Raw genomic sequence first — 14,191 nt, 5'->3', positions numbered from 1 at the left:
GACCATCCAAGAAAAATGTTTTTTTTTTCCACATAATTTTACACTCTGTAGTAATTAAGAAGCAGAGCTTACTGTATGTGTCCTTCTTTTTATTCTTTTCGTGCTTCATATTTTCTTGGTGTTCCAGGATTATTTCTTTCATCACTTTTCTCCTGCTTAGGGAATGTCCTTTAGCAGCTCTCTCCCCAGTTTATTCCTTCAGACTTAGAGAAACTTTGCAGAGGTGGTGCCTGTAAGATCGCACAAAGAAAAAAAAAAATATTGAAAGCTGTGTGAGAGAAACGGCACGTCAGCCACGGGAGAAAAGTGATTCAGTGATACCCTGCTTCCCTGACGTTAGCGCCTTCTGGAGCCGCGCACGAGTTACTGACACAGGAGAGCCACGTCGGTGCCTGTTGGAGCCTCGCCTGTAGCGCTCATCAGAATCTTGACACTCTTCCTACTAGTCTTCTGTGTCTGAAAACAGGTGGAACTCACAAACAATGAAATTCAACTCCTTACAGTGTCGATCCCGTCGTTCTCAGTATGTTAGTTGTGCAGGCACGACCACGGTCTGTCTAATTTCAGAGCATTTTCATCACTGGTAGACGTCTCCAGCCTGTTAGCGGCCGCTCCCGTTCCCTTCCCCCAGCCCCTGCAAACTGCACGTCTGCTTTCTCTGTCTACGCGTGTCCTTTCATCTGGGCCATTCCCGAAGCTGGAGTCTTGTCATTTGTGCGTTCTTTCGTGGAGCGCGTTTTCGCGGGTCGTCCGTGCTGTGCTGTGTGTCAGTACGTCCTGCTGCTGCCAGTGTTCTCCTGCGTGGATGCCCCACGTGGTGTTTGTCCATTTGTCACGTGATGGGCACGTGGGGGACCCCATCCTGGGGCCCTGTTGAAGGTAGCACTGGTGAGGTGCAGCGAGGCTGCCCTGGCGGCCAGCGGTGGCTCAACAGCAGACCACCAGAGGGATTGGAAAAGAGGTCCTGGAGGGGCCCATGAGGGCCACACGGGGAGGGAGGGCAGAGTGCAGACACAGGGCGGCAGGACATGGGCCGGGTGCCTCTATCAGGGTCTGTGGGTGAGTGCTCTGGGCTCCTGGGTGAGGGCTGGACAGAGGAGTAGGGCTCTGGGAAGTCCCACGGGCCTGCATCGAAGACGCACATCAGGGGAAGGTACTGGGAGGTGGGGCGGGGCTGGTCCTCAGGGCTGCGGGAGGAGTCCTGCCGGGAGCTGCGTTTGCTTGGGACTCGCTGGGCTGTTTTCTAGGGCACCTGTGTGCTTGAGCGCCTGCCATCGGTTCCTGGTCCCTTCAGGCCACTTCACCAAACGGAATGGACGGTGCAGCGGAGCTGCGCACCCAGCAGGGACGTCACTGAGCGGGGCTGCAGTCTCAGTGGGGACATCACTGAGCGGGGCTGTGGTCTCAGCAGGGACGTCACTGAGTGGGGCTGTGGTCTCAGCGGGGACGTCATTGAGCGGGGCTGCGGTCTCAGCAGGGACGTCACTGAGCGGGGCTGTGGTCTCAGCGGGGACGTCACTGAGCGGGGCTGCAGTGAATGGTCCCGGATGTGTTTTTGTGTGGTGCAGCCTTGCGGTGAGGGTAGTCTGCTGGTGACAGAGCATCTTAGTTCTCTTTCATCTGAGGACGTCTGGAGTTCCTCTTCATTTCTGAAGGACATTTTCACTGGGTATAGGATTCTGGGTTGATGATTCTTTTCTTTTGACACATGGGAAGTGTTGTGTCACTTTGTTCTGGTGCCTGTGGTTCCTGGTGAGGGATCCAATATCATTGGATTGTTTTTCCTCCCATAGGCAACGTGTCAGTTCTCTCTTGCGGCTTTCAAGATTTGTTTTCTTTGTTTTCAGTTTTCAGAAGTTTGGCTATGATGTGTCTTGGCATAGATATCTTTTTTGTGTGTGTGTGATTTTATTATTTTTTTCAGTGTTCCCAGAGTCTTTGTTTACGTACCACACACCATGCCTCACGCAATACATAGATTTCTTGAGGTCCGTCCCAATTTGAGTTTGCTCAGCTTTTTAGATCGATAGGTTTGTGTTCTGCCGAATAGGGTAAGACTCAGCCGTTGTTTCTTAGACTATTTTCCAGCCCTGCGATGAGACGAATGTTGGATCTTCTTTATGGTCCCACTGGACCCAGGGGCTCTGTGTTTTTTTTTTCTCTTTTTTCTCTCTGTTATTCAGATTGGGTAATTTCTGTGGTGCTATCTTCCAGTTCACTGATCTTTCCTCTGTCCCTTCCTCTTTCTCTATCAAGTTTTTAATTTCACTTATTGTATTTTTCAGTTCTAATGTTTCCCCTTTGTTCTTCTTTATATCTTTGATTTCTTTGCTGAGATTTTTTTTTCATTTGCTTCCAGCAGGTTACAGTATCTCATTGAATAACTTTTATATTGGCTGCTTAAAAACTCTCGTCCGATAATCTTCATATTTACATTGTTTTTGTGTTGGAGTCAGGAGCCATCTCTCTGGTTGATTCACTCATCTCCCAGCTCGTAACCAAGCCATCTTAGGAATGTTTTCTGTCTCAAGTAATAAGTCTCCTGTGATTATTTTAAAAGATAAAGTGAGTAGTTAAAGCTCAGAATTTGCTAACTGGCCTGAACAGACCTAAGTTCTGCGTTATTTCCTCCTGTAGAGTACATAAAGTGATTGCCTTTCTCTTCGTCTGTGTTCCCCCCCAAGCAGATTCTCTCCTTCATGTGTGTTGGCCTTCCTGATTATGTCTGTGTACCCGTGCCATCTTCTCTCTTGGTATAATTCCTTGCTAGGCAGAGCATGTCCTGCCAGGTCTCCAGAGAATGGGTGTGTGGGAGACAAAGCTTCTGAGATAGTATGTGTTTGAATGATCTTTATTTTACCCTCACCTAAAATAGTCATAGTTTGGCTGGGTATAGAATCCCAGGTTAGAATTATTTTTTTATTTCCGAATTTTGAAGACTATTACTTCTAGTGTCCAGTGTTGAGCAGTTTTGACTCCTAACTCTTTGTATCTGATCTGTTTTTTTCCTCTAGAAGCATATAGAGTCTTCTGTTTCATTTTTTGAGCTGAAATTTTATGCTGATTTGACTAGGGTATTACATGTATATTTTATTAATGTTGATAGAAACTAAAAGGGCCCCTTTCAGTTTGGAAACTTGGGTTTTTTATTTCTAGTAATCTTTTTTCAATTATTTTGAATTATTGAGTCATTACTGAGTGATTCCCTTTCTTTGTTGACTCAGTTTTCTCTTTTTGGACTATCTGTGATTTGAATGTTGAGCCTCCTATTCTAGTCCTCTTTTTCTTCTGTTCTCCATCTTTTTGTATTTTTTTAGCACCACTTAAAAATTTTTTTAATTTATTTTTTAAATTTCTTTTCAGTGTTCTAGAATTCATTGTTTATGCACCATACCCAGTGCTCCATGCAATCCGTGCCCTCCTTAATACTCACCACCAGGCTTACCCAACCCCCCACCCCCTCTCCTCTAAAACCCTCAGTTTGTTTCTCAGAGTCCACAGTCTCTCATGGTTCATCTCCCCCTCCGATTTCCCCTGACTCCCTTCTCTCCATCTCCCCATGTCCTCCGTGTTATTCCTTATGCTCCACAGTAAGCGAGACCATATGATAGTTGACTCTCTCTGCTTGACTTATTTCACTCAGCATAATCTCCTCCAGTCCCGTCCATGCTGCTACAAAAGTTGGGGATTCATCCTTTCTGATGGAGGCATAATACTCCATCGTCTATATGGACCACATCTTCCTTACCCATTCATCCGTTGAAGGGCGTCTTTCCACAGTTTAGCAGCTGTGGCCATTGTTGCTATGAACGTTGGGGTACAGATGGCCCTTCTTTTCACTACCTCTGTATCTTTGAGGTAAATACCCAGTAGTTAGCACCACTTTTAAGAGATTTCTGCAACTTTATTTTCCATCCTTCCTATTGAGATCTTCATCTCTACTATCATGCATTTAATTTCTAGTTGCTTTTTTTTGGGGAATTAAAAAATATAACATCTCATTCTTGAATAATGGATGATGTAACTTCTTTTATCTCCTTGAGGAAGGTATTAATATTTTTTAAAATTTTTCTTCTCATTGCACACTCTTTTCTTTTTCCTCCTTTTGTTTCTTTTGAAAACGATGACCATCTTTTTCTCAGAGATCTGGTGATGTGCATTCTCTTCTCATGTTTAAGGATGAGATTCATAGTACAACACCCATTCACAACAAAAACCCTCAACAAAGTAGGTCTAGAGGGAACTTATCTCAACATAATAAAGGCCATATATAAAAAACCCACAGCAAACATCATAGTGGGAAAGACTGGGAGCTTGTCCCCTTTGGTCAAGGTCAAGACAAGGATGTCTACTCTCATCACTTTTATTCAGCGTAGTGCTGGAAGTCCTAGCCACGGCAGTCAGACAACACAAAGAAATAAAATCATGCAAATTGGCAAGGAAGAGGGAAGACGTTCCCTATTTGCAGATGACACAATACACTATATAGAGAACCGCAAAGACTCTACTAAAAACACTATTGGACCTGATACATGAATTCAGTAAAGTCACAGGATACAAAAATCAGTAAAGAGAAACATGTTGCATTTGTATACACTAATAACCAAGCAGTAAAAAGTGAAATTAAGAAAACAATCCCATTTACAGTTGTCCCAAAAATAATAAAATGCCTAGGAATAAACCTAACCAAGGAGGTGAACGATCCATACTCTGAAAACTATAAAGCATGGATGAGAGAAATTGAAGGTGACACAAAGAAATGGGACGACATTCCGTATTCATGGATCAGAAGAACAGATACTGTTAAAATGCCCATATGCCCAATGGAATCTGCAGATTTAACGCAATCCCTATCAGAATGCATGTTTCACAGAACGAGAATAAATAATCCTTAAATTTTTTTTTAAAGATTTATTTATTTATTTGACAGAGAGAGATCAAAGGAGGCAGAGAGGCAGGCAGAGAGAGAGAGGAAGAGAAGCAGGCTCCCCACTGAGCAGAGAGCCCGACGCGGGGCTCGATCCCAGGACCCTGGGATCATGACCTGAGCCGAAGGCAGAGGCTTTAACCCACTGAGCCACCCAGGTGCCCCAATAATCCTTAAATTTATATGGAACCATGAAAGACCCCGAATAGCCAAAGCAACCCTGAAAAAGAAAAAGCAAAACAAAACTGGAGGTTTCACAGTTCCAGACTTCAATTTCTATTACAGAGTTGTAGTAATCAAAATACTATGGTACTGGCACAAAAAGAGACACACAGACCGATAGAACAGAAATAAACCCACAATTATATGGTCAATTGATCTTTGACGAAGGAGGAAAGAATATGCAATAGGAAAAAGACAATTTCTTCAACAAATGGTGTTGGGAAAAGTGGACAGCCACACGCAGAAGAATGAAACTGGACCACTCTCTTACACCACACACAACAATAAATGAAGACCTAAATGTGAGACCTGAAAACATAGAAATCCTAGAGGAGAACACATGCAGTACTTTCTCTAACATCAGCCATAGCAACATAGCAGCATTTTTCTAGATAACATTTTCCCAAAGCAAGGGAAATAAAAACAAAAATAAATTATCAGGACTTCTTCAAGAAAAAAAAAATTTCTGCACAGCCAAGGAGACATCAATAAAACGAACAACAACTTACAGAATGGGAGAAGACATTTGCAAATGACCTATCCAATGAAGGGTTAGTATCCAAAATACATAAAGACTTGATACAACCCAACACGGAAACCCCAGATAATCCAACTTAAAAAATGGCCAGAAGACCTGAATGGGCAGTTCTCCAAAGAAGACATTGAAATGGCTAAAAGACAAATGAAAAGATGCTTAACATCATTCATCAGCAGAGAGATGCAGATCCAAACCCCAGTGAGATCCCACCTCACACCCGTCAGGATGACGAAAATCAGCAACACGAGAAACGACAGGTGCTGGCGAGGACGTGGAGAAGGGGAACCTCGTGCACTACTTCTGGGAATGCAGGCTGGGGCGGCCGCTCTGGAACACAGCACCGAGTGTCCTCAAGAGGTTAAAAATGGAGCTGCCCTATGACCCAGTATTTGCAGTACTGGATATTTACCCCAAAATACAAGAGCACTAATTCAAAGGGATACGGACACCCCTATGTGAGAAGCACTATTATTTACAGTGGCCAAACTGTGGAAGCAGCCCAGGTGTTCAGTGACTGATGAGTGGATGAAGATGTGGGGTGTGTGTGTGTGTGTGTGTGTGTGTGTGAGAGAGACACATATACATACATACATATATACACATGTATATAAAATGGAATATCAGCCACCAAAAAGAATGAAATCTTGCCATTTTCAGTGATGTGAATGGAGTTACAGAGTACAGTGCTAAGCAAAAGGAGTCAGAGAAAGACAAACACCGTATGATTTCACTCGTGCGGAATTCAAGAAACAGAAACGAGACACATGACCAAGGGATAAAGAGGCAAACCAAGAGACAGACCCTTCACTGAACAAACTGACGGTCAGCGGAGGGGAGGTGGGCGGCGGGACGGGTGCGATGGGCGGTGGGGATTCCAGAGTGTGCGTGTGCTGATGAGCGCTGAGTGACGCGTCGGAGTCCTGGATCGCTGCACGGCACACCTGAAACGAGCACAGCACTGTGCGTCACCTCCGCTAGAAGGGACGGCGGGAGGGGTTTCTGCCGCCGGAAGCTCCGCTTGCGGTGCAGTCGGGAGCTGGATCGCGGTGAGAGCCGGCGCAGCCGCTCCCCGGGAACCTACAGGCCGGCACCTTCGTGCTTTCTCAGATTGGCCGCAGAGGACTCATGTAGTCTCCTGTCTGCAGGGCAGAGGCCTTCGGACTCTGGAAACACAGTAGGGAGGACGGGGTGTCTTGGAATTTATGGGTACGTTTTTGCACAATTCATGTGCTCTGCAGGGAGAGCATCCTTTTCCACTTGTGCCTGAGGTCCCTGCCCCAAGATTATTAGAAAATAGATAACCAGGGGCGCCTGGGTGGCTCAGTGGATTAAGCCTCTGCCTTCGGCTCAGGTCATGATCTCAGGGTCCTGGGATCGAGCCCTGCATCAGGCTCTCTGCTCAGTGGGGAGCCTGCGTCCTCCTTTCTCTCTGCCTACTTGTGACCTCTCCCTGTCAAATAAATGAATAAGATCTTAAAAAAAAAAATATATATATATATATATATAGAAAGAAAGTAGATAACCCGTTCTCAAGGGAAAAAGCAGTTGCTTAGGGGCAGGGAGTAAGGAAGAGGGTCCAGAGATGTAATGTTTTCCCTTTTTTAAAGGTCAGTGTTACTGAGTTACAGTTTTACGTGGGGGTGAAACCCACTTACCAGTACAGAGTTCTAAGAGTTGTGACATCCGCGTCACATACACGTAAACCGTAGTCAGTACCCGGGACGGTTTCGTCTCCGCAGAGTCGTCTCTATGCCACGGTGCGGTCACCCCCTCCTCACCCCCAGGCCTTGGCAACTGCAGCTCTCTTCTCTTCCTGTGGCTTTGACATTTCCAGAGGCGCATATAGGCAGTCGTGACGTGTGCGGATTTTAAAGTCCAGCTTGTTTCTCGGCATAATTCGAGATTTATCATGTTTTTGTGTGTATCAGTTGTTTTAATGTATTTTATTGCTATTTACATTTTTACTCTACGGAGATGCCATAGTCTCTTTTTATCTGTTCATCAGTTGAAAGATGTTTGGGTTATTTTCAGATTTTCTCAACGATGAGTAAAGACACTGTGAATAAAATATTTGAAAATATATTTAACCAAAGTAGATACATGAATGGGAAGTGGGCACGTGAAAAGATGTGTCTTTTCCAATATTTGACAATTCTTATTGGGTGGTTTGTTTTACTATTAGTAATTATTATTTTTGAGTTTATACTCTGTATTCAGTTTTTTCTTTTAATAAATCAGATACATGTTTTACAAGTATTTTTTCCTGGCCTACTGGTTCATCTTTTCATTTCCTAATTATATCTTTGGAAGAGCAGATGTTTTTAATTTTAATAGTGCTTACTCATTTTTTTCTTGTATGGATTGTGCTTTTGGTTTTATATCTGAGAAATTCTTACCAAACTGAAGGTTACAAAGATTTTCTCTTATTTAGTTCTAGAAGTTCTTGGTGTTTTAGGTTTTATATTTAAGTCTATTATTAATTTTCATGTCAGTTTTGCATGTGAGGCAAGATATGGATTCAAGTTCTCTGTTTTTACATATGAGTGTTCAGTTTTTTCCAGCACTGATTGTTGAAAAGGCTATTATTTTTCAAATTAATTAATTTTTTTATGGTACAAAAGGTGCTTTAATTATAGCACAGGTCCATAGACGAGAAGAGTTGCACTGGGTTTGGTGAGGAGCATCTGATTATACATACTTTTAAGCTTGTGGAGGGAGGGGCCGGGGTAGAGACAATGTAAATTTCTAAGGAATTTCTGTTTGCTGAAAGCAGGGGGTACTGGTACCTGAAGGCCTGGCTATTTGCCAAGATAAAGTTGTATTTAGTCTTTGATGAAATATCTACATTAAGACAGCCATGAGTTACTTGAGGAATCCTTTTTTTTTTTTTTTAAAGATTTTATTTATTCATTTGACAGAGAGATCACAAGTAGGCAGAGAGTCAGGCGGGGGTGGGGAGGGAAGCAGGCTCCCCACTGAGCAGAGAGCCTGATGCCGGGCTCGATCCCAGGACCCTGAAATCATGACCTGAGCCAGAGGCAGAGGCTTAACCCACTGAGCCATGCAGGCTCCCCTCCTTTTAAATTAATTAATTTAAGTAATCTCTACATCTAGCATGGGACTTGCACTCACAACCCCGAGATCAAAATTCCTACTCTCTACTAACGGAACCAAGACAGGTAACCTGAAAAGGCCTTTTTTTTTTTTTTTAAATTAAAATGCATTTCTTAAAAAAATATAAAATGGGGGCGCCTGGGTGGCTCAGTGGGTTAAAGCCTCTGCCTTCGGCTCAGGTCATGATCCTAGAGTCCTGGGATTGAGCCCCACATCGGGCTCTCTGCTCCGCAGGGAGCCTGCCTCCTCCTCTCTCTCTCTGCCTGCCTCTCTGCCTAGTTGTGATTTCTCTCTGTCAAATAAATAAAATATTAAAAAATATATATATAAAATGGCATTTATATGTTTGTTGAGACTTTACAAAACTTTGGTGTGTTCCAGCGTTTTCTAATCCTGTTTCTTTTTTTTTTTTTTAATATTTTATTTATTTGCGAGAGAGAGCGTGAGAGGGGAGAGGTCAGAGGGAGCAGCAGGCTCCCCACCAAGCAGGAAGCTCGATGTGGGATGCGATCCTGGGACTCCAAGATCATGAGCTGAGCTGAAGGCTGTCGCCCAACCAATGAGCCCCCCAGGCTAATCCTGTTTCATTTATCTTTGTCCCTTCACCAGGATCACACTGTCTTGATAACTCTTAAGTCTTGAAATCAAGTACTCTGAGTCTTTCACGGTTTTTCTAAACTGTTTTGGCTGTCCTAATTCCTTTACTTTTCCAAGGAAATTTGAGAATCAGTTTGTTGATTCTACAAACAAGCTTATGGGGACTCTGGCTGGAGTGCCTGGGTGCGGATCACTGGCAGGTGGCCAGAACAGTATGGGGTCCTTTCTGTCAGTTTACTTACATCGTCGTTAATTTCTTACATCGGTGTTTTATGGTTTTTAGCATACAGATCTTGCACATATTTTGTGAGATCTATACCTAAATGTTTTATGTTTTTGGTGCTATTGTGAATGATAGTCTTTTAAAAAAATTCCGTTTCCAAAGTATTGTTACTGACACGTGGATACAGTTGGTGGTCGCCGGCTGACCTTGCTCAACTCAGTTCTTCATGGCTTCTGTGTTTTTACTGATTTTCTTTCCCTTACTTTTTAAAATCAGTAATGGAAATAACATTCAGGTTTTCAGCTCTGAGAATCCATTTGCCCGTAGAGTTCTATCCTATTTTGCTGTGTCCTTTGACGCTCTGCCATTCGGTACGTCCATACAAAATTGAGACTTTTCTGTCTTCTTGGTGTGCAACTGCTCTGTAATTAGGCGGTGTTCCTCTGTGGTCCTGGTAACATTTCCTGCTCCAAAGTCTACTTTGGTAATAATACAGGCTCTGTAGCCGTCTTTAAGTAGTTTGGTGTATTTTAAATATTTGTTTGTACTTTTAACCTTTGTCTTTGTAGCGCTCTTGAGTGTCGTGTAGGCCACGTATAGTGAAGTCTTGCTGTTTTACGCATCCTCTGGCTTCTAACTGGTGTTTTTTTAAATTTTATTTCTTTTCAGTGTCATCGGTTGCTGATACTGTTTGCATTTAATGTATAGAGAAAAATACAAAAATATCTCTAGTTTCTTTTGTCCTCTTTTTTCTTTGCTGTTAGATTATTTTAATGGTCCTATTTTATGGTCCTGTTGGCTTATCATTTATACTTTAAACACTTTTTTTATGACTTGCCCCAGGGTTTACATTACAATCAGATGTACTCCAGGAACGTACATCGGTGTTTCCCATCTGTGAATCCTGTTTGGTTCAGGTTCGTTTTCTAGCTGTTCCTGTAGCCGGGTCCTGGCTCTGTGGGTTCCTTCGTCACTCCTCCGTGGGCCTTGTCTTTCCCCTGCTTTGTCGTAATTTCTGATTGGACGTTGGACATTGTGTGCAGGGCAGAAAAGCGAACTTTTTCTGTAACGGGCTGGATAGTAAATATCTTTCGGGCCGTATGTGGTTTCTGCTGCACATTCTTCCCCCTCTTTTAAAAAAGTGTCCCTTTAAGATGTAAAAACCACTCTTAGCTCACAGCCTGCACGGAAATGGCTCGTGCGTGGCATTTGGTCTCCAGGCTGTAGTGAGCCCGCCTGTCTGCAGCAGGGAGTGAGGTTAGCATGGCCGTGGACATGGCCGTGGACATGGCCGAGCATCCTCTCCTGCTGGGCTGTCGGTGTGCGGTGAGATGGCTGTGGGTTTTGTGCTTGCCTTCTGTGCACCGCGGGCTTCCAAGCCTCCTCTCTTCCTCCTGCGGAGTGAGGTAAGAGGGGAGCTGTGCGAGTGTCCCTGCGAGGCTGGCCCTCCCTTTGCACCTGTGTTCAGGGGGTCACCTTCCTGCCTCTCGCTCCTTTCCCGGCCGTAGACACTGTTACTGGCTGCTGGGAGTTTGCTGCGCTGACGCTGGTGGACGAGGGAAGTTCTTTGTTGTTTTGGGGCAACTCCGTCCATCTGTGTCGGGGCGCTGGGGCCTTCCCAGCGATCCTGTGCTCCTCCCTGTGGCAGCACACTCCACCGCGGGTCTCTGGCCGGCCCGTACTGGGGGAAGTTGCCTTGTCCTCCCGCAGAGTAGGAGGACTCAAATGGTCCAGGCCCAGGACGTCCTGCCATCTGTCCTGGATGGAGCGCAGCCGTCTTCACTGGGCCCTGGAGGCCCGGCTCAGCGCGAGGCCTCCGGCAGCATCTGCACGGGCCAGTCCTCACTGGGGACTTCCCGAGTCTGCTCTCATGATCCACTCACTTGCTCAGAGAGTTAAGCATCACGCTAAGAAAGAGGGCCGGATTTTGAGCCTGGTTCCGGTCACAACACCTGGCCGAGAGTGGACGGACGGCGCGCTGACGCTTCCCGGTCGGCAGGCGCGAGCAGCAGGAGCGGGAGCCTCCTGGTTGCGCCTGTGGCTCCGCGCCGGGCTGTTCGCGGCCAGCCGTGCTGCGGCGATGCTAGGTGTGTGCCCGCCACTAGGTTCCCGGACTCCAGAGAGCCTTCCTCGGGAACGGGGCGGCACTGTGCGTCCTGCTGCCCATGACTCAGGGGCCGCGGGGGCCCCAGGGAGCTGCCGAGCCTGTGCGGGGCCCGGGGGGACCGATGCTCTGAGCACAGACAGGGCAGTACCTCTTCCACAGTCTCCCGTGGGCGCAGCCGCGGCGGCTCTGCGAGCGACTGGGCAGCACGAAGCCCTCTTATTTTTAGTTCCGTGTCTTCGGACTATCCGAGCGAGTGGTATTTGAGGACGGACGTCCCTAAATTGATGGTCATTGAGTTCTTTTGTGTCGCTCTTAGGAGCTAAGCCTTTAGCTCAAGAAGTGACAGTGTCTCGGTCGGCTGGTGGTCACCGAGCCGTCAGACCTGTCGTTCAGAAAGGCCGAGGGCTCCTGAGGGTTCCTGCAGAGTCTCCTTCTAACCAGAAGCGTTCCCTCTCTCCCCCAGACCCGGACGCAGAGGTGTGTCTCCACGCGCTGCGACTCGTCCAGTCTGTGGTCCTGGAGCCAGAAGTCTTCTCCAAGTCGGCCTCCGAGTTCCGGAGCTCCCTGCCCCTGCAGCGCATCGTGGCCATGGCCAAGAGCCGCAACCCGCACCTGCAGACCGCAGCCCAGGAGCTCCTGGAGGACCTCCGCGCCCTGGAGCGTGACGCGTAGGGGCGCTCGGTGTGTCCCTTTCCCTCCCCCAGGCCCCCACTTTGTGTTCCGAAACCGTCACCGAGCGCCATGTGTTATAGACGGTAGAATGTGAGTGACTCGAGAGGGACGTGAATGCGTATGTGTCTACACCACTTCCTCCTGCAAGCCAGCGTACCTGTGGGCGGCTGCTCGACCCGGCGGGGTGGCCTGAGCAAGACCCATCCTTCTGGTGAGGCCCACGTCCCGGACCTGGAGGAGCGCCGTCTTAGAGCAGCTCTCGCGACTCAAGGGACTTCCCGAGACCTCTGGGTTCCCCCGCATAAAGGGGATGAGATAGCCACGTGCCCCGCTGGTCAGCATTTTCCTGAGATACATGGTTTGAAAAACAATTCATTCTCTCTCTAGTAATGATAATTAATACCCTAAAATGCAAGTTCACCTTTCAGCCTTTGGTGAACCTGCCAGTTCAGGTGACATTGGACGTTTCAGTTCTGTTTTTTGTGCCTGTTTTACTTTTAAATAAAGAAAGCCAGAAGAGCCACGGGTGTGCACGACTCCTGTGTTCTGGAACACTGTGCGCTCGCTGTCGGGAAGTCGCTTGTTAAGGTGCAGATACTTGGTCGGTGGGAAACACTGTCCTTACGCTGTCTGGGCATTTGTACACTCGGAAGTCCCACTTCCCATGCAGGAGAGATCGGGAGCAGGGGCCTCCCCGACGAGCGCCCCTCCCGCTGGGCGAGTTCTTCAGATGACGTCTGCCGGCGTGTCCCAGGGTGCCCGCGGCTCACAGATCCTCCCCAGCTGCGCCTGGGCCGCTGGCAGAGCGCATGGAAGCGGGCGCGTGAGAGGGGACGTTCCGTCTGGGTCACCCCAGAGAGTCACATCAGGCAGCACGTTCGCTCCTTTCTTGGGCTGCTTCCCTTATAGAGACTCCGTGGGCGCTCGGGCTCGGGGCACCTCTCGGGGTAAAGGTGCTGGGGGCCTCGTCCGCGTCTGTAAGCTGCGTCTGCTGCGTGGCGCGCGCCGAGAGCTTCATCTTTCTAGGCCCCGAGCAGCTACGGCTGCAGCAGAGGCCAGGAGTGGGGAGGACGGACCGGGGAACGCCGCCAGCTCGGCGGAAGTGGAGAGCCGTGCTGGGAGGCAGTTTGAGACCCGGGGGTGCAGACGTTGGTCCATCTGTGCGCGCTGGCTCGGGAGGTCTGACCGCGGGCGGGTAAAATCGAGGACGCTGTGTGTTTGGACTCTTTCTAGCGTGGAGTTTTCTGTTTGGGTGTTTGTTTGTTAAGGTAATGGGAGAGAAACCTGTGTAATTCGCTCGCGCTGCCTTTAGAACGCAGGGTCTTTTCCTGCCAAAGATGGGATCGCAGCGCAGAGGGATGCGGAACTGGGCCAAAGCCCGAGTTTTGTGCCGTTTCGCTAATTAGTAGATGGATGTGATAAAGGATTCTCCTCCTCCTAGTTACGAAGCTCGGTAGAGATAACAAGACTCTCATGAAAACGCGCTCAGGGACAAACGATGGCATATGTTTTGAGCATATATCTCCGGAAAAGTACTTACGGCCAGTTTTAAGGAGTGGCTTAGCCTTTCTAATATTTCTGTTTTTCACGTGAAGGTCAAGGAGACACTTGAGTTCTGGTGAATTATGACCAAAAGCGCGTGCTTGGCAGCGTTTGGGGTCTCTTGTAAATTAAAAAATCAGAAACAAAAGCAGGAAAATGGTACATGTATTTTTAAATTTGTTATTTTTTTAAGATTTATTTATTATTTATTTATTTGACAGAGATCACAAGCAGGCAGAGAAGCAGGCA

At 47.1% G+C, this 14,191-nt stretch overlaps 1 protein-coding gene across 1 annotated transcript in view; it reads left to right on the top strand.

The window, feature by feature from the left end:
- Positions 1–12,910, top strand: part of LOC123940819 (heat shock transcription factor 2 binding protein) — a 98,128-nt gene extending 85,218 nt beyond the window's left edge. The window contains exon 8 of the mRNA XM_046003719.1: positions 12,192–12,910. Within this exon, the coding sequence (XP_045859675.1) occupies positions 12,192–12,400 (209 nt within the window). The 3' untranslated portion in view covers positions 12,401–12,910. The remainder of the gene's footprint in view (positions 1–12,191) is intronic.
- The last annotated feature ends 1,281 nt before the right edge of the window (positions 12,911–14,191 follow it).

This window comes from Meles meles, chromosome 4 (assembly GCF_922984935.1).
Source record: "Meles meles chromosome 4, mMelMel3.1 paternal haplotype, whole genome shotgun sequence".
Taxonomy (NCBI): domain Eukaryota; kingdom Metazoa; phylum Chordata; class Mammalia; order Carnivora; family Mustelidae; genus Meles; species Meles meles.
Note: the sequence above shows the minus strand (reverse complement) of the source record. Positions and strands in the feature narration are given on the sequence as shown.